The 20,588-nt window shown below is 49.4% G+C and overlaps 1 protein-coding gene across 1 annotated transcript; it reads right to left on the bottom strand.

Moving 5' to 3' along the window:
- Positions 1–5,983: 5,983 nt before the first annotated feature.
- Positions 5,984–18,738, bottom strand: GJA3 (gap junction protein alpha 3). The gene is made up of 2 exons (XM_022574412.2): positions 18,631–18,738; positions 5,984–7,854 (listed from the first exon to the last, which is right to left on the bottom strand). The coding sequence occupies exon 2, from the start codon at positions 7,835–7,837 to the stop codon at positions 6,605–6,607; it is 1,233 nt and encodes a 410-aa protein (XP_022430120.1). The 5' UTR covers positions 7,838–7,854; positions 18,631–18,738; the 3' UTR covers positions 5,984–6,604.
- Positions 18,739–20,588: the final 1,850 nt, after the last annotated feature.

Raw genomic sequence — 20,588 nt, 5'->3', positions numbered from 1 at the left:
CCCGCCAGAGAACCGCTGACTTCTGAGGGTGACTTTGTTGTTGCTGTTGATCTCGCTTTCAACTTTGAGAGGAAACTAGAAGGGGGGCGCGGCCTCTATCCCACGAGAGTCTCTAGCTCCCTATTTGGGCCTCCACCCCACGGACGCCCTCGGAGCCCAGCCGTCATCATCTTATCCCCGGACGTCCCGGGGTGCCGCCCAGCCTGCCCCACTGTGGACCACGGGACCTGCAGTTCTGGCGGCCGGGAAAGGTCCAGGTCTGGTTCTGTCGGCGTCGCGCACAGTAAAGCTGCACGTGCATAGACTCCAGGGAGGGGTCGGCGCCTGTTCCTTGAGCAGCAGACCGTTCGGAACCCAGGGGAGGTCCCTGCAGAGGCGGCGAGTTTTGATCCAGCGGCCCCGTGTGTGACTCCTGTGGCCTCAGGCCAGGGGGACGTTTACATGCCTTCACTCGATATTCACACGTGTTTGAGAACTTATTCAATAAAACTATAAGCCATTTAAAAAACTATAAACCATTTTGTTTTCCCCACTAAAAAATGTCATGAAAACTCCTAGAGTGGCTCGAAGAAGATTCCCAGGGACGACAGTAGTTTCTGGGCCGTGTTCAGAGCTCGCTACGCTCTCGTCTGTGGGAGCAGCGGGGCTGGACGGCTTCTGACGGTGAGACTTCGCCACCTGCTTCCCTCCACGCGGTTCCTCCTTCCCCCTCCCGAAGGTCCCCCAGAAGGAATACTTTCAGAGTGAATGACAACAACAGGAAAAGCGTGACACAGAAAAGAAAAAAGAGAGGGAGGCTTTGGGAAGGAGAAAAGTTCTGTTTCTTGCCAAGGTGTGTTCAATTCATCAAGCTGTGTCCTCCTATGTGTACATTTTAGTTCAATGTAAAACTTTAAAAATTTTTGCATAGATATATATATGTGTATATATCTATATTTTCTAATCATGGTAAAATACACAACATGAAATCTACTCTCTTGGCCATTTTTAAGCGGCATTAAGTCACGTCGTTGTGCAACCATCGCTGCCATCATTTCCAGAAGGTTGTCATCTTGCAAAACTGAAACTCTTCCCAGATAACACCTCTACATCCCCCTCCCCTAGCCCGACACCCACCCTCCTTTCTGCCTCTGTGGATCCGGCTCCTCCAGGGACCTCCTGCAAGTGGAGTCACACAGTGCTTGTCCTTTGTGTCTGGCTTATTTGACTGAGCATAACGTCCTCAAGGTTCATGCATGTTTAGCAGGTGTCAGGATTCCCTTCCTTTTTAGGGCTGAATAATATTCCACGGTATGGAATAAACCCTTCCATTTCCATGGTATAAACCCTTCTGTTTTAAAACAAAGGTAAAAGGTAGGAATGCATAGACACAAGAAAACTTTGGCAGCCCGTGGATAATGTTAATTCGTTGACCCGGAGGGTTTGTGTGGTGCTTCTGTGGGTCAGGGTTACACGTAGCATTTTCTGTCCATTCTGCTCTACTCCCCACAACTTTATATCCATTTTTCGGATGAGAAAACATCAATAAAGGCAGAGAGGTGAAACCACTTCCCCGAAGTCATGGGGCTGGAAAGGAGCGGTGCTGAGCGCAGACCCGCTCCTGTGACCGAGGCCGAGCCTGGGCTGGGCTGGACCTGCCCACCTTGCAGGGTGGCTGCGCTGGGGGAGAGGGGACCTTCCGAGTTACAGGACGCGTGATGGCACCACTGAGCCTGCGCGGAAGCCCTGACTTCCTGCCGACCACTTCGGGGTTACCTTAGGCCTGGCTGAGCGGGGCCTGCAGCCTGGTGGCCTGGGGTCGTCTTCCCCAAAGGGGCCCGCAGAGCGCGCACCTGGGCGCCTGCCCGTGGCCCTAGTCCCCTCGGCTGCGGAGAGTGCCCTCACCGCCCCTGTGCGCTTGACCGCCCCCGGGAATGCCTGGCGGGGGCGGGGCGATGGGTGCCACCTCCCCTCAGAGCGCCGCTCGTGTGTGCGCGGCAACGGGTCGGGACGCGCCCCTGGAGCCCCGTGCGTGCAGCTCAGGCCTGGCACCGCCGGTGACGCGCTGTCCGCAGGGCCAAGCCCCTTCCCAAAACTATCCATGGGGACAGCTTTGGCACCCATGGTCACAACCAGTGAAGAGTATGGGAACTTCCCGCCAATTCTTGTCTGGTGGGGTTGCATTTGAATTTGGGTTTCTTTCGAGCCTTCGAAGCATCTGGGCTGGTCTTGGTATTGTTATGCTGTGTCCTGCATCCATCCAGAAGTGGGTTTGCCAGGCGGGGGCAGTGTGAGTGGGAATATTGCATTTCTGATTAAGAACTTGCCATTAGACACACACAGGTATCGCCCCGCGTCATAAAAGCAGAGCTACAACTACACAATTATGTGTAATTATACACAGAAGAGTCTTCCCCAAGAACCACAAACTCCAGCCTTGCTGGGGGAAAGATCTCTTGGGCATCATGCTGAGTGAAGTAAGTCAGAGAAAGGTGAATACTGTGTGTTTCCACTAAAATGTGGAATCTAAAAAATACAACAAACTAGTGACTATAACAAAAAAGGAACAGACTCACACATGGAGAACAAACTAGTAGTTACCGGTGTGGAGGTACAAACTGCTATGTATAAAATAAAAAAGCAACGAGAATATATTGTATAGCACAGGGGATACAGCCAGTGGTCTATAATAACTATAAATGGAGTAGGACTTTTAAAAATTGTGAATCACTTTGTTGTACAACTGAAACTTATATAATATTGACATCAACTATACCTCAAAAAAAAAGTTTTCAAAAGTTAAAAAAAGGAAAAACAATTAACTCACTACAGAACTAGTGATTTAAATTTAAGGCCAGTTTTAATTACTTATCTGGTAAAATGCTTATTTTCAGTTATAGTTTAATCTGTGAAAGATACTGTTATAGCACAAAAAGTTTTAGTAAGAGTTTTGTAAACATTATGACCTAAGTTACCATTCACATATATGGTACTAGGCACAGTTCACTGTTTTAGAGTTATTTAAATTCCTAACTGACCATAAAAAGTCTTGCTATGGCATTCCATAATGCAAAGGGGAAAAAAAATCTTTTGGGCAGTAAGAAATCTTAGCGTGAATCAACTGAAGCTTTGCAGTGTAATGTGGAATTAGGAAGAGAAATACATTTTCTGACTTTAATGTACAATGTCTACATGTTATTTTAAAAAGTTATTCCGAGAATGCCCTGAGCCCTCTGAAGGCAGGGGTGGGGTGGCAGGGTCTTTACAAAAGATTCACCCTTTGAAATCATGCAGTGCTCTGTAGAGTTTTGTTTTGGTGGAGATCCAAAAATTGATCCATAAGTCAATGTTACAAATATCAGGAGAATAAGTTCAAAAGAAAGCATTTTAGGAAAAGCACTTTATTCAGTAACACTAAAGAATTAAAGAAAGTGTTAATAGAAGGAAAAAAAAAAAAAAAGCCTAAACAGAAAAGAGACCTAAATCTCATCAGGTTAATTTTTGTAAAGGATGTTTGAATTGTCTTCACAGTTCTTATTCTAGGTGTTCTCGTACAAGAAACCTATGATCTAGCCACTTATTTAAAGATCAAAGAAGCTGGGCTATATCAGAAATCGTCTGGCTTGCTCTTCTCGCCTTTCTCTTTTCTTTTTAAACTTAAGGTATCTTTTTTGTTAATTTCATGGGGAAAAACAACTCAGTAAAATAAAGTTTAAACAAGGGAAAGTGAGTGATGGTGTCTGAAGTGTTTTAGGATTTTAAACACTGGATTGGGCACTGTGAATGTAGTACTACTTGACATTTTGTAACCACTATAGGTTGTGCAGTGCCAGCCGGATGACCGGGCTTCCAAAAATAGGAGTGGAAGAATATAATTGTCTTGTACGCTGTGGATTAAAGAAACAGAGTGTGTAAATGTAATAGGTATGGCATTTCAGTTTAAAAATAAGCTTAGGGATTTAAAAAATTTCTATTAAATTGGGAAAAAATAGTTTCAGTGCAATTTCCAAATAATTAACAAGCCAGAAGAAATACATCTGGAATCTTGACCACAGGGGTGATGGTTTCTGTTTTTAACACACATATTAGTGCTAAAAGTGATTGAATAGAGGCAACCGTTTCCCTGGCCATGTCCCTGTGAGGGAGGAGGACTCTGGCCTTCAGGGTCACGGACGCCCCAAATAGCAACATAATGTAAGACATGCTTTCATTTTTTACACGAACTGAAATCAAAACACTAACCTGAAGAAATACTACAGGCACTGTGGAATTGTGAAATTTTGCTTCTTTATCAATTAGTGGTTTTCAAGTAGGAGCATCTAATTTTACCCTCCCGACCCAGCACTGAGCGGCCCTACTAGACTATAGACCAGACTGGCACCTTCACCAACATGCAGGGAATAAAGTCCACATTTAAAGTGTAGAAACGAACTACAGTTACAGTTCTCGCTTCCATCTCCAGCCCCACTCAGAATCACATCATGGGTCACGATTGTACCTGACATTTGTCCTGGTGGAACCTGGGGTACTGAGAACATTCACAGCCACCCAGTGAGCTGTCCTTTCACCGTCTGGTCACTGCGACAGCGGCTGAAGCTTTTTTATCAGAAAGCTTTTCAAATTTGGATTTTCTAGTGGCCCTTCTCGCCCAGGAAGGCTCAGCCCCACAGCCGGGGGCCTGAGGCATCCCCTGTGGGTGAGGAATTACCTTCTCTCCTGTGCACCAGCCTGGGGAGATGGAGAAAATAGCCACTTGGATAAGTCTCTCCATCAGTCTGCTGGGAAAGCCTTTAATTTCCAAGCCGGCGGTCACCAGCCAGCTGCACACAGTCATCTTTTCATCAGATTGTCAGTGGGTCGCTCTTTATAAGACACAGTCTGGGCTTCCCTCTGGTGCACTGGTTAAGAATCCGCCTGCCAATGCAGGGGACACGGGTTCGAGCCCTGGTCCGAGAAGGTCCCACATGCCGCGGAGCAACTAAGCCCGGGCACCACAACTACTGGGCCTGTGCTCTAGAGCCCGCGAGCCACAACTACTGAGCCCACGAGCCACAACTACTGAAGCCCGCACGCCTAGAGCCCATGCTCCACAGCAAGAGAAGCCACCGAGATGAGAAGCCCGCACACCGCAACGAAGAGTGACCCCCCTCTCGCCGCAACTAGACAAAGCCCACGTGCAGCCATGAAGACCCAACGCAGCCAAAAATAAATAAAAAATTAAAAAGAAAAAACACAACAGTCTGCTGTGGAGTCTGGCCCCAAATACATCATCAGGAAGTTACAGTAATTCACAAAAAGATGAATCAGGTGGGGCAGGGTGCCGTTTTGTGGGACAAGAACTGACAAGCCGCAGAGGAGGTAGGATGTGAGGTGTGACAAGGCTCAGGCTCAACATCACCAGTGTACACTGGCTTGTACACAAACAGCGACGGGACCCCTGTGTCATCTTCCAGCCTCCCCGGTCAGCGCAGGATCCGTGTAGATGCCAAACGGGGCCCTCGTCCCAACCAGCACATGCACTCACGCGGGCAGGAGACCCCGACACTGTCACTCATGCTTCAGAAAGCAAAGAGGCTGCCCACAAAGAATGGTTAGGAAACTTGAAGAGTTTTATTTTGTACTGTTAAAAAATGTAGGTCGTGGATTCATCTGTATAAATAATTTTTCTGGCAACAGTAGTTAACTTTTAACCTCCCGTTCAAAAACTTCACAACTTCAAGCGTTTGAAATGCACTTAAAGATTTCCCCTGCTTTTGTTTTCTATGGTCCGTTTTCATAGTAATTAGCCGACTCATAAAGTCAAAGAATTTCTTTCAAAATAAAGTTCAAATCTTTACTAGTATGTAATGGGACACATTTGCATTCTCTTGGTCAGTATCCATTTCAATACTTTTATTTTCTTTCATTTTTTTCCTGAAAGATAGAAAGTGGGGGAAATAGGCTTACCTGTACGATTCAGATCAAAGCACAAAATGTCATTTAAAAAATAAATACCTAAGGCATACCGGCCACACTTTTACTCAGTTTCCTCGGCTGTTCAGACTTATCTCAAGGGTCTGCTCTCCCCCTGCCGCGGCTCTGCCTCTGATGGGCGGCTGCTTCCTGTCACTTGTCATGAAGTGTGTGGCTTGACATCCTGGGCTTCACATGCCGGTTCAGAAACTCAGTGACGCTACATGGACTTGCTCAAAATCTTTTTTTAGTGCGGTTTGGCAAATATCCCAAATGAAATTCAACTCTAAGTTAAAGTCTCACACAGAGATAAGGCTAAGAGCATCTAGACTTGCTGGGCCGTCCAGAGGCTCCGGGGCGGGGATGGGGGCGTAGGAAAGGAAAACCGAATTGCCTGCCACAGACACCCCTGCTTTCCCACCACAGAACAGCGCCCCGCGGAGACCGCAGCACCTGCGGAGGCGGCCGGGGTGCTGGCGCGGGGGCTGCTGGGAGAATCTCTGGCGGCCCCGCCCCTGCGCCCCCTCCCTGCCTCGGACGCGCTCCCCACTACCTCCCAGCGTTAGGAACAGCAAGCACTGACACACGAGCCCGACCCTCGCTCGCCCCCTCCTCCCGCCTCCAGGCTCCACCGCCGGTGTGACCCCCCTGGGTCTTGGATGCTAGGCCATCGCTAGATGGCCAAGTCACTGGCCCTGGCCCGGCCGCCGCTGGACTTACTGGCCTTGCTGGACCGGCCGGGGTCTGCGGGGAGCTCGGGGGGCGCGTGCAGCTCCACGGCAGTCACCGCCCCCTCCCCGTCGCTGTCGCCCGAGCTCCCCGCCCCGCCCTCCGGAGGGGGTTGCTGGGGGCCGGCCGGGTGCTTCGGGGCTGCGGGCGCGGAAAACGGCGGGGAGGCCTTCCCGGCAGAAGTCTGCTGCTCGGCCTCCCGGCCGGCCCAGTTCGGCGCCGTCGCGAGCAGGTGCTGGTGGCCGCCGGGGGAGCCGGCCGGGTGGCCCTCGCCTGGGGTCCCGGGCAGGGCTGCCGGCGGAGGGGGCTCGGGGTAGCCTGGGGCCGACGCCTGCCCCAGGGAAGAGGCCGAGGGCGCGTAGGAGGGCGGGAACCCGATGGTGAGGGCGGGTGGGTTGGAGTGGGAGGGCAGCAGGAAGGGGCGCCCACACGCAGGCTTTGCGGCCCTCACGCTGGAGCCGGGAGTGTCCGGGCGGTAAGGGTCGGTCATGCCCTGTTTCAGCTTCTTCCAGCCCAGGTGGTAGATCTCCAGCATGTTGAGCAAGAGGGACACGCAGGCCACGGCCAGCATGAAGAGGATGAAGATGGTCTTCTCCGTGGGCCGCGAGATGAAGCAGTCCACCGTGTTCGGGCAGGGCCACCGGTCACAGCGGTACAGCGGCTTCAGCTGGAAGCCGTACAGGAAGTACTGCCCGGCGATGAAGCCCACCTCGAACAGCGTCTTGAAGATGATGTTGAAGACGTAGGTGCGGAGCAGGGCGCCGGCCAGGCGGACCTTGCCCCGGTCGTCGCGCACCGGGGGCCTGTCCTGTCCGAGGGGCGGGCCGTCGGCCTTCAGCCGCTCTTCCTCCCGCTCCTTCCTCTTCTCCTCCATGCGCACCAGGTGCAGCACGTGGCCCAGGTAGATGAGGGTGGGCGTGGACACGAAGATGATCTGCAGCACCCAGAAGCGCACGTGCGAGATGGGGAAGGCGCGGTCGTAGCACACGTTCTCGCAGCCCGGCTGCTGCGTGTTACACGTGAAGTCCGACTGCTCGTCCCCCCACACCTCCTCGGCCGCGGCCCCCAGCACCAGGATCCTGAAGATGAACAGCACGGTCAGCCAGACCTTGCCGACCACGGTGGAGTGCTCCTGGGCGTTCTCTAGGAGTCTCCCAAGGAAGCTCCAGTCGCCCATCGCTTCGGATGGCTAACCTGCAAGGGAACAGGCTCGTTACTAGGCAGGCTTGCCAGGTGAGCTGAGGGTGCAGCCCCGGGCAGCCCTGGGCCCCGAGGGCCATCGGAATTTGCTGTCACGGGGAGCTGTGCTCCTGCCGACCAGCGGGAACTCTCCATGGGAAGGTGTGTGCGTGTACGTGCGTGCACAGGTGTGTGTAGCAGGCACGTGCATGCATATCTCCCGGCTGCCCACCGAGCAGGGTTTGGTGGCTGGACACAGCACGTTTGGCCCTGAGCGGGCGGCAGCTACACGGCACAGGGGCCAGCGTGAGGGAGACGACCGCAGGCTGCTAACGCTCTCACTTCAGAGCCGAGGACACTGGGAAAGGTGCCTGAGGGGAGGGACCTCTCCCCAGCCTCCCGACTCCCGTCCTGGTCTAGTCCAGCGGCTCTCGGGGGGCATGGTGCTCTGCACACAGCTGGGTGGATTCCTAAGTGGACCTTTTTGTTCATGTGAAATCAGAGTGATTTTCCCAGACGGCCGTGGTTCCCAGGCCACTGCTGTAACTCCTGCCGTGTCCGCCTACTGCCTCCCCTCCCCTCCCTTCTCACCAGGCAAATGTTCCACAAACGGTCAGCTCGCTGCAGGCCCAGCCATGCCGCCTCCCCCTGCAAGACGGGACCCGGGCGCACGTGGCCAACTGCCCCACGGGAGGCAGCAGGGGGAACCCGGGGGCCTCCGTGCCCCGATGCAGGGCACTGCCAGCCTCACGGACACACAGACAGACAGACAGACAGACAGACAGACAGACACACACACACACACACATGCATGCACACACACAGACACACAGATACAGACACACACATGCACACACACACATGCACACACACATATATACACACTCACGGCCCTCCAGTGGAACCAAAGACAACTCTTCTCACATTGAATTTTAAAATGTTTAAAAATATTGATGTTTATGAGTTGGTTCTGAGGCAAAATACAAAACTTTACTGTGACCTAAAGAAACAGAAAAATGTTAGCTCTCTTTAGACCAAATTTCCAACTCTGTTTTGGTTGTTTGAGATCTTTCACGACATCTCACTCTTCTCAGGTCCCACCAGCCCACCTGCCCCTGACTGTGACTGCCACCTGTTCTATTTTGCTTGTTCTCAGAGAGTAAAATATTTCAATTTAGAGACTTAACTTACTGAACGTGAAGGAAGTCAGGTGTCAGGCACTTTCTGGGTTAAACCTGACTCTCACGCAGACACTGCAGCTGCCCATCTGGGCCTGGACGGCACCGCCTCACCCCGGCCCCCCTCCCCTTGCCGCCCCCCTCCCCCTGCCGCCCCCCTCCCCCTGCCGCCCTCCCCCTGCTGCCCGCCAGCCCATCCGGGCAGGACGAGCCCGCTGTGCCCCCAGCGCTTCATTCGAGCTTCCGCACCCGCTGTTTCTTCACCTTAAAGCTTGGCCGGGGGGCGGGGCCCGGCCTGCTGACATCCACACTTAGGCCACCGTGGGGCCGCGCTGGCCCTTCGTCCTCGTCAGGCTGTGCCCGCGGGTCTGCCGCCCTCCCCAACCGCCGCCCGGCCTCAGAGGGCCCCCAGCGGCGTGGCCTCAGGCCTCCACAGAAAACCTCCTGGACGGTCCTGACCACCCGTGGCCTTCCCCTTTGGTTCCAGTTCTGAGGCCACGGCCCTTTGTCCGACACCTGCAGGCAGAGGGGTTGGGCACAGGGCACTCAGGGCCTCGCCAGCCGAACACTGTGGGCCATTCGGTCCTTCTCCTGCCTCCCTCGGGATGAGCAGGTGCATGCAGGTCATCCTCGCTGGGGAGCCGTCGGAGGGATGCGCCAGACCGAGGGCAGCAGGTCCGCACACCCAGCGCCCAGAGGGAGGGGACCTGGAGACTGGAGAGTGTTGCTGGCATCTCTCTGCGGGGCCAGGGAGGCGAAATGTCCCGCAGTGTGTGTGTGTGTGCGCACGTGGGAGGGGGGCAGCACCCACGGCGTCTGCCCTTTTATTAGGAAACCAGACACAGGAAGGAACCGTCCCACCCCAAACGCCCTCTGCTGAGAGACACGGGCTATCGATGGGCCTGTTCAGTCAGTCAGAGGGAGGAGGGGCGGCGGCCCAGCCTCTCCAAAGCCCTTGGGTCCAGGGGCCGCAAAACACTTTCAAACAATGTGCCTTAAAGCTGCACCACGACCCCCAAGTGCAGCCTACAGAAGGCAGTTACCACCTGCAAACCCAGCGGGCATCTGGCAGCTTCCAAGGCTTACTAAGTCCACGACGGTACCCGTGAGCATGTGTCCCCAGCAGAGAGCCTGTGTCCCCGCGCGGGTGGGACTGCGTCCCCGGGGACAGCACCCACCCCCTGCACTGAGTGTCGGTACAGCCTGGGAGGCCTTCCTGGGAAGGAGCTTCATCTCACGTGTGAAGAGCTGTGGAGGTGATGACATCCTGACCCACAATTCTGCTTCCAGGACGTCACACTAGGGAGCTGATCAGAGCCTTTGATAAGTGGTGCACATGGATGTTTACTGTAATACTGCTGATAAGAAGGAACACTTGGGAGCGAAGCGTCCCCTGAGAGACGAACAGTTAAATGAAGAAGAGCAGCTGTCTGTCCATGGCGACATCATGGTCTGGTGACCCAGCTGCCACGCGCAGTGCTACTCTTCTCTAACATGGCCAGGAAGGGAATTCTTGCTTTCCCATCCCCTTGTGTGGCTGGCAGTGACTATAAAAGGCAGTTCTATCCAGTGATGTGTAAGAAGTCAGCTGGGGAACCTCTACGAAAGCTTTTGATATCTAATAAAAGGGCAGATGCTACTCATGCTGTCCCTTCTCCCTTCTTTCCACATTGAGTACAGATGTGATGCCTGGAGCTGGGCAGCCATCTTGCAACCATGTGTCATAAGCGTGAGGGAACCATCAAAAAAGTCCCCAGGCCCCTGCTGTGACACTGTGGACCTGCTGAATTGACCCCAGCTGCCACCTCCAGACTCACGGGAGAGGAGGAACCCTATTTGCTTGTCAGATTTTCTGTCGTCTGCAGACAAAAGAATTCCCAACTGATATGCTATCTTAAAATCTTTATAAAATAAGGCCAGGCATAAGTGAAAAGCCACGGTTCATTCATAACTCCCCAAATGTAAGGTATTCATTAGATTTTGCAAACATTTGTACGTGCAAATAGGAAAAGGAAGGGCAGGGATGATACTGCAATGTTAGCTGCAGGGTTTCTGAGAACTGGGCAATTTTCTGTTCTTTTCATATTTGTTTGCATTTCCCATTACAACTTATCACATTTATCATCATAAAAGATTAATGACCATGACTTTCATTTTCTGAAGTTCTGGTTTTGGAAAAAGTCTGCCAATTCCTTTCTCATTGTTCTCTCATTATGGTCTGTAACCTTAGATCTCTTAAATCGTGTCCCTAATAAACACGCAAAGGACGAGCACAATACGTGTTGCACCACTGGCCCAACAGTGGCCGTCACGGAGGACGCAGGGCTTGCCCTGGGCTACGTTCTCCCCCCACGGTGGGGCCCCAGGTGCGCAGGGGCCGGACTGTCTCCTCCTGCTCCCGGCCTTCCTACCACACTTTGAAGCTTTGGTTTTGCTGTGGAAAATGCATGAATGAATGAATTAAAAAGTTAACCAAAGGGTTGAGCATCTTTTGGGAGACCAGCAAACATGGGGCCAGGTCGGATCCAAACGGGAGCCTCCGAAGCTCCTCAGCCTGTCTCTCCAGACGGCACACAGGGACCTCGGGGTGTGTTGTCAGTACCACGCACCCCTAATATCAATTAAGGAACAAAATAACAGCGGAGGATGAGACCCTCAGAAGAGCAAGCTCTGCTGGGCCAAGTAAGGACAGAAACGGACGACAGACAGACTCCACGCCCTCCTGAGGCCAGAGTGGACCGTCCTGAGAGGCAGTCGGCAGAGGAAACATACCATCCAGGCGCAGGGCCATCTCAGGACGAAGCTAGAGCCGCCCACAGGCCCCAGGGCCCAGCGCTGTCACACCACTGAGCTCACACGGAGGTGGGACGTTAATTATCTTCATGGGATGCCATTTGATTGTTTTCTCTTCTTATCTCAAGGAAAAATTTCATTCTGACACTATCGCAGAACAAAGAAGATCTTATGTCTCAAAGTTTACGTGGCCGCTTTCCCATTCCTCCGATGGTTGTGTTTTCCTTCCAAATTATATGTTCCCCCTTGGGCTTGAGGTCATGTTTATTGGTTATTGGTTATCAATGGTTATTTGCTCAGTGGCAGCCTGCTGCCCAACTCTGGGCCGCAGGTTCCGTTGGACACAGTAGACGTAAACACACCTGGTTCTGAAATCTGTGTGTGGAGACGGAAGTCAGGAAAACGGGCAGTGATGCAAGCGAAGAGGGTCTCAGAGAACAAGGACATCTGTGTGAAATCATGTACCCAGGGAAGAGGGGGGTTGGCCGCGGGATCAGGCGGTGCGGCTTCGGGAAGCATGAGGGAGAAGGAGCGCCTTTCCAGGCCGGAGCATCGTCCCGGTGGCCGTGGCAAAGGTGCGGCGGGCAGTCAGGGGGGCGGGGCGGGGGCCACAGGGCGGTCGTTCACTCAGCCACCCCGAGGGGACAGGACCCTGCGAGGGTTGCTCAGAAAGAAGGGCCTTGGGAAGAGGGCGGTGATCTTGGAGTGAGTGCCGAAGGAGGGGCGACAGGGGAAGAAGGCCAGGAAGGAGACACGTCGTGAGGACGGAATAGAGCAGCAAGCGGTGTTCGCGCAGAGCCAGAGGAGCACGGGGGCGGGGCAGAGCACGCACAGGGTCACGTCGGAACAGAGCGCAAAGAGGAAACAGAACTCAAAATAAACGTGTCAACGTAACAGAAGACTCACTCTTCTTCTACTCTGGGGAGGTGACACCAACATGTAGCTCTGTCCAAACTCCCAAGAGTAAGAGCCGGCCCTATTCAGGGCCACAGCAACGTGGAAAAGTTCAACCACAGAGACAAGCATGAAAGAGGAAAAAGCTGAACCTCCGAAGTGTCAGACTGAATAACTTGTTCTCCGGAAGAGGACTGATCTCAGCGACCAGCAGGACACCCAGTGGCTATGGCTGCAGACACATTTGATACCTGGCAGGACAAGTCCTCGGCTTTGTTCTTCATATTTGTCTCAACAATTTTTGGCCTTTTATTTCTTCCATATGAAACTTAGGCAGGGCTTGTCAAGTTCCACAAAAATCTGGACACCGTTTTGATTGGAATTGCATAGGATTCACAGATGAATCAAATCTACCTCTTTACAATGTAGGGCCCCCACCACTAAGCACAACTGTTCCACGGAGGGCATCTTTATGCTGTTGGACGCTGTCCCGAAAGGTCTTATACACCTTTTGTTAGATTTATTCCCAGGTAGCTTTGTGGTTGTTCTAATTCTTCGTTCTAAATAGTTGTTTTCATTATAATTTCTGAGTAGTTATTATTGCTACCTAGGAACCTTATTTCTATATATTGATCTTGTATCCAGCGACCTGTTAGAAAGCCCCTCCTAGTTGCAACAAGTCAGGAGATTCCTTTGGATTTTCTGTGAAAGACACACAATCATATTGTCTGCCATGAAGGAGAGATGTCTCGTTCGAATCCCTGTTATTTTTTTTTTCTTGCCTTCTTGCATTGGCCTGGACTTCTGGTACAATGTGGACGTGGTGACATCTTTCCTTGTTTCTGCCTTAAAATGAATGCTTCTGAAGTTTTATCACGGAGCGTGATGTTTCAACTTGTATCTGGCAAAGAAATTTTCCTTCAGTCTTTTGTTTTCTAAATCACGAACAAGTATGGATTTAGTGGAATACTTTTTTTTCTCCCTGCATCTATGGTGATTTTTAGATGGTGAAACACCTTACTGGTCATGACTTTATTTATTTATTTATTTTGCGGTGTGTGGGCCTCTCACTGTTGTGGCCTCTCCCGTTGCGGAGCACAGGCTCCGGACGTGCAGGCTCAGCAGCCATGGCTCACGGGCCCAGCCGCTCTGCGGCATGTAGGATCTTCCCGGACCAGGGCACGAACCCGTGTCCCCTACATCGGCAGGCGGACTCTCAACCACTATGTCACCAGGGAAGCCCTTCTTAAGTCATTTTTGATCGTTTACATCTTTTGGAGAATTTTCCATTTCATTTAAATTTCAAATTTATTGGCATAAAATTGTTCATGGTATTTTCTTATGATTTTAAAACCCTATGGTATCTGTAGTTAGATTCCTTTGTTTGGTTCCAAATATTGTTTGAGACTTAAAGTATTAGTCTTGCTAGAAGTTTCTCTTTTATTAAAGAACCAACTTTGATATGCTTGAAACAGAATGAGAGTTTATTTTTTTCAATGTCTTACCATGCATGCTGTATTCACAGTACATAGAATACATCTATCAAAAATTCCTATGGATCTTTTAAATAGATAAAGAAGATTTCAGTGTTTACTGGTAGTTTTATAAATGGCATACATACAATTTAAGAGTATCCTTTACCTTAGTATAAAATTATTCATTATTATATAGTTCCAGGGGTTTTCTTTCCTAATTTTAAGTGGAAATTCAACTTTTCAATAATGTAAATCTCTGGAAGGAAACATCACTCTCATCCAGAAACAACTGACTTAGTGAAATTATAATACACTAACTTTCAACTTCTTTATTAATAATTCTAAAGCACTTCTAGGATTATATATTTTATTGGCAGAGGATACATCTCCAGAAACATAAAATTGTTTTAAAATAATATTTTAATTTAATTATCTTAGTTATTAAATAAGAATGTATGGAAAGCACTTTTAATAGTTCCTGCCATCCATGTATTATTATTATCATCATATTTTTCTCTTTCATGTGGGGATTTTAATCATTTATGAATATTCAAAAACTCACATGCTCCTAGTCTTTATTTGGCTAAGGTAAATATGGGTAACACTTTGGTCTTTAGTCAGAGGGAAGTGCTCATCAGTCTTTGGTTTTGACCTTCTGTCACTTGCAAGCTTAGCGAGAGCTCATTTTAAATTAGAAGCAATTTAAACAACTGTGTTAGTTTAAGAACAAATGTCTTTAATGTTGTATATCAACAATGGCAAAATTAAAAGTACACTTAAGTTTTTAATCCACAGTATTTCCTCTCAAAATACTTGAATAAAATAAATATTCCCTCTAGATATCAGTATCACATCACAGTTCCACAGTTAGAGCTCTAATATTAAGTTAGAAATTTACCAGCTGGCCGAGCTTCAGTTCAGTTGACAGAAAATGTAGGTAGTCTGGAGTGGAATTAGAAACATGACTGTCTTCCAAGACGATTCATGCCATGCAGGGCTCCCTCTTTAAACCCTCCAAATAGCTTCCCTGCCCCACCACCCTGCAGGCTCCTCTAGTTTTTCTGCCCATTATTAAACAGCATTATACGTTCCTACAGTGACCTCTGGGAAAGACCTAGGAATACCATTAGAGTTTTTCACTTATCCAAACATTTTATTTAGACATTTCAGTGATGTGTTAATTTTAATGTACTTCAACATCAGCCCTAAGGTTTTAATAACTGAATAATGAAAAGTCATTGCCCTTAACTTAATGCATCACTTTCTGAAGGCTGGTTTGGGCCAAGAGTAAAAAACAATCAAGAAAATCATAGGGGTACGATAGCTACCAGCGCTCTGAATAGCTCATCGTGTCTGAAACACGAGGTCAGGAAGTCTGAATACTACACCAAACCCTGACATCATAAATGCAGTTAAAAAAAAAAAAAAAAAAAAAAAAAAAAGAAATAAATGCAGTTAAAAGGTAATTTCCCTATATAAATCCCAATGACACTTTTCAGGAATCTTACTCATAATCCATGGAAGGAATATGGAGTCATAGCATTTTAGAGCTGAAAGAACCTTAGAAGTGGCCCCAGTATCCTCCTCATTTCACAGATTGGGAATGGAGGCCCAGAGAGGGTTCTATGATTTGCTTGAGGTTGCACAGTGCACAGTGCTGAAGTTGGCACGAAAACCCCTGACTGTCTACTCTGGGTCCCCTTCCACATGACTTCACGGGATTAAGCACCAGGCAGACTGTCCAGATTACAACACTTGCCTTTTGAGTTGTTTCTGCCACACTTTAAAACATATGTGGAGAGACACGGGTTAGAGCACATTTTAAGCTTTTGCTTTTTTCTTCCAGTCCAGAGCATCTACAATTGTTAAATATTATTGATGTGCTAATAACAGCCAGTTACTTCATCATATAAACTGGAATTATCATTTTAAAGCAAATTCCGGTATTATCTTCACTCTTGCAAAAACATACTGTTTTTAGAGACACGTGTGTGCTGTTTAGGGTCACATGTAACGTCATGTTACATTTCGACAGCCTTATGGCATTTTATTATTCCATTTATATTACAGACACAAATTACATCTGTCAAAATGTTTTCTACTTTTTGCAGAAATAATAATTTCTATAGTATAAATAGAATTTGAATTTCCTTATTCAAATTTATTTCTATTGGTATAAACCAGAAATCTCTTCCCTGTTCTAGAATAAAAGATTCATTTTAAAGCTAATGGGAAATGGAGTTTCATGAATAGATGAGCATTCATGGAGCTAATCAGGTGATCTGAATGAAAAAACTTAAGTGATTTTTACATTTAGTATCATTTAGTTTGTTAACAGGAAACTTAAAGCAAACCACAAACTCTTCAAATTAAAGAAAATGTAAGAATGCAGAAACCCTTACATCAACCATTATTAAGTCACAACTTTGAAGATGCAGATACTAAAAAGCAAGCTGTAGAGTACTAACCTATCTATCATGATGAATTTTCCACCACTGTAAGAAGGAAAATTAACATGAAAATCTCTCGCTATTTTATTGCTTTTAAGAATTACATTGAAATTGCAAAAACATACTGGTTTTTTTTTAACATCTTTATTGGAGTATAATTGCTTTACAACGTCGTGTTTAGTTTCTGCTGTATAACAAAGTGCATCAGCTACATGTATACATGTATCCCCATATAAACATACTGCTTTTAGAGACACGTGTGTGCTGTTTAGGGTCACATGTATTGGATACTTTTCCCTCTTCAAGTTAGTAAACGTTTATCAAACGCTTATTACGTGTGTGGGACTAGGATTACCAGAATAATTCAGATCCCATCCATCCCCTCAGTGTATGGGAGAGGCAGGCTTGTAAAAAACTGGTCAAAATGTAATATGACACATGTTACAAAGTACTGGTAATGGCCCTGATTGGGGAGGGGCGGGGGCTGATACAGTCAAGGGAGAAGGAGATGGTATATTGAGATGGCAACTGAGTTTGGCTGTATTTCTTCACACACAGACCCTGGGAACCATGCCTTCTGTACAGGGTGAAGTGCTTCTCAAAGGCCTTCCCACTGTCTAGAGTGTCCCAATAATATTTTAATACATTACAAAAGCTATGTGTTTACTGATGTATTTATGTGCGATATTGAGGTAAAATCCTAAAGGCATGTGTATCCTATTTATTCTGTTACTTGTTCAAGTAATGATAACAGGTGAAAGGCGAATTATGGTTTAAATTCTCTACATGTGTGAGACTGTGTAACATGGTTGTGATAAATACATATAATTATTTTGAAGTCTCAAATGTGTAGTGTAAAAGTTATCTTAGTTAAGAAAATGAACACAAAATATAAGCAACATTCAGGGAAATTATGTCAAAATTCTTTTTCTCATTGGCAAACAATGAAATTCTGTTACACGCCATTATTATAAGACAGCTTTAAGCCCGTTAGCATTTGCTGGTCGACATGAACAGCACTGTCGAATTAGTTACAGTTGTAAAGTTTCTGTGAATTACTTTCACGACAGTCACGTGCACTGCCCTCATTAGATGCTTATCTCAACAAGAACCAAACTGCTGAAGCAGTGGAACCCGTGCCAGGTGGACTAGCTGATGCTTGCTTTGAATATACTGACCTTCGGGAAAAAAAGTCCTTTTTCCTCTTTAATCTTTTAAGTCTGATTTGCAATACATTTCACACCACATTGATGGCCTGCCAGTGAAGTGAAGCACATGTCATAAATCATCATTTTGAATTCCTGGGTGATAAAAACCAAAGCTGTTCGCATCCCGGCTGTTTGTATACAACCATTTTTAAATGGCACATCTGGGCGATATCTTGATAAAGCAAAAACTGGAGGACTCCCCTGGTCGCTGAAGTCCCTGTCACAAATACTCTGAACCGAGAGGTCTGCACACTAGGACGGATTCTGTTCGCCAGACCGCACCGCGACGGCTGTCAGCACAGCCCCAAAGGGGCTCCGGCAGGGCGCAGATAAGGGATCTTTCCACTCTCTGCAAATTCTACTTAAACGCACCACCACGCGCACATCCGGCAAGAAATGAGGTCTTGGCACTTAGAGCCAAAGTCTTTCCTTAAAAACTCTGAGAGTTTCTTAAAGGAACGCAGGCGAGGCAAGACCTTCGGGAACAGCAGCGCGCACCCCGCAGGGAGCGTGTTGAGGCCGGCAGCGGCCCAGCGTCCACAGGGTCCTTCAGACCCTGGACCTGAACTTCTAGGGCAGGTCCCGCTCCCCCTCAGGGGAAAAACCCAGGAAGAGGCCTGAAGCCGCCTCCAGCCGCCCACCCAGGAAGCCATCGCTCCGCCGAGCTCTCCAGGAGCAAACGGGTGGCAGTGGCTCCGAAAGCCTCCAGGAAGTGCCCGAGCCCCGCTGTCCGTTCCCGCTGCCCCCAAACGCCCCCAGATTCCCGAGGGAATTCCCAGCAGCCCGCGCTTACCCGCCGCGCCAACCCGGTGCGCTCCTCCCGCGGGCAGGGCTCGGGCCGCTCTGCCGGACACCGCCGTCCCGTGCGCGCGGCTCGACGCGTGCGCCCCGCGCCACCCGGGCTCCCCGCCCCGGAGCCATCCCGGTGCCCCGCGCTGCGCCCCGCGCCCGGGCCCCGCGCCCCGCCCCTCGCCTCCGCCCCGCCTCGCCTCGCCCGGCCCAGCCCCGTCCTGCGGCCGCCCCCAGCGCCCCCCCTCCGTCCCCATCCCACATCCCACCGCCTCACCGCGCGTCCCACACCCCGCTCCACGGCCGCCCCCGCCCCCTAGTCCGCGTCCTGCGCCCCTTTCCACATTCCGAACCCCGCCTTCCACAGCCCGCCTCCGCCTGGCTCCACCCCGCACTCCACGCCCCGCGCCCGCGCCCGCACCTGCCCCGCGGCTGGACCTCCCGCCTACTCGCTGAGGGTGCTAGGCGGGCGGGCGCAGGGCGTGGAGTGCGGGGCGCCGCGCGGGGCCGGGTTCCGCCCGGGGTGCGTGTTCCGCGGCCGCCGCGGCCACGTTGTGCGGGGTCTCTAAATAGCGCGGCGAGCCTGGCTCAAGTCAGACAAGCTAAATTCAGTCGAGGGCCCCGGGATTCCTGCGGGGGACCAGGGGGCGGCCGCGTCTACGAGGCTCTGGTTGTTTTCAAAGCCGCATGGAGCCTTTATTAGCGCTCGGAGCTGTCTGATGAGCCATCTGCTTGCCCCGCAGAATTTGCCTGTTCAGTTGAGGTCTGAACTTGAGGTTCTCCCACGGAGAAGGAAAGCTAAGCCGCCAGAGGCATGTCTACAGCACCTTCACCTTGTAGACCTCGGACGTGTATGTGTGTAGTAGGTGGTGGTTATGTGGACTTAGGTTTCTAGGTTTTGTTTTTTAATTGGGGACTATTACTAGAGAAGGTCTTCGGATACTTTTCTCGATTTTTAACTCTCTCTGAGAAGTGCACGAATAGTTTTATCTTTTCTTGATCTCAGAAGAACTGAAAGTTCTTAATACTTAGTCTCTTAAACAAACACTATTATTGGTATTCCGAGGATAAAAAGTGGAAATACAATATTGCAATAATTTAAAACTTTTCATTAAAAATGCCGATTTAAAATGATATTGTGTCAATCAAATGTTTGTACGCATATGCATAGCAGCATTATTCACAATTGCCAAAAGGTGGAAACAACTCCATGAATAGCTAAAAAAATGTGCTTATATGTACAATGAAATATTATCCACCGGGAAAAAGGAAGGAAATTCTGATACAGGCTGCAACACGTGACCCTCGAGGACATCATGTTAAGTGAAATAAGCCGGTCACGAATAGACGAATACCGTACAATTCCACTTATATGAGGTTACGGAGGTGATTGCAGAACAACGCGAATGTACTAAGACACGGAACTGCACAATTAAAATGGTTAAGACGGTAAATTTTATAGCATGCATATTTTACTACAATAAAAATGTTCAGTGATGTTGTGTAAAGATTAGCAAGACTAGAAGACACTGGTTTCCTTACGTGTCATATTGTACGTACTCTGGGTAGACAGCTAAGATGTTAATCACGTGGTTTAAGTTTTAGTTGTAAAGACTGCTTCTCATTTGGTTTCAAGAGAGATTGTGTTTAGGATAGCTTCAGGGAAATATATATATGTACATACATGCATATATCACACACACACGCACACACACACACACACACACAGATACACACGTGTGTGTGCGCGCGCGCGCCAAACTGCTTAGAGCCGAATTCTCAATTGATAGGTCCCATTTCCATATTCGACAACATTTCCAGCTCAGAAAAGTGTGCAGAGACGAGAGCCCGGAGCGCACTGCTGCTCTGTGAGCGGGGAGCCCCTGGCGCGTGGGTCCCGCAGAGGCACCAACGGCCCTGGTCCTTCCCACCGGCCACGAAGATGTGCTCGCCTCGGCTGCC

The sequence above is a fragment of the Delphinapterus leucas genome, chromosome 18, assembly GCF_059928025.1.
Source record: "Delphinapterus leucas isolate spDelLeu-1000000601 "Yukka" chromosome 18, BTC_Dleu_Yukka2, whole genome shotgun sequence".
NCBI classification, from domain to species: Eukaryota; Metazoa; Chordata; class Mammalia; order Artiodactyla; family Monodontidae; genus Delphinapterus; species Delphinapterus leucas.
Note: the sequence above shows the minus strand (reverse complement) of the source record. Positions and strands in the feature narration are given on the sequence as shown.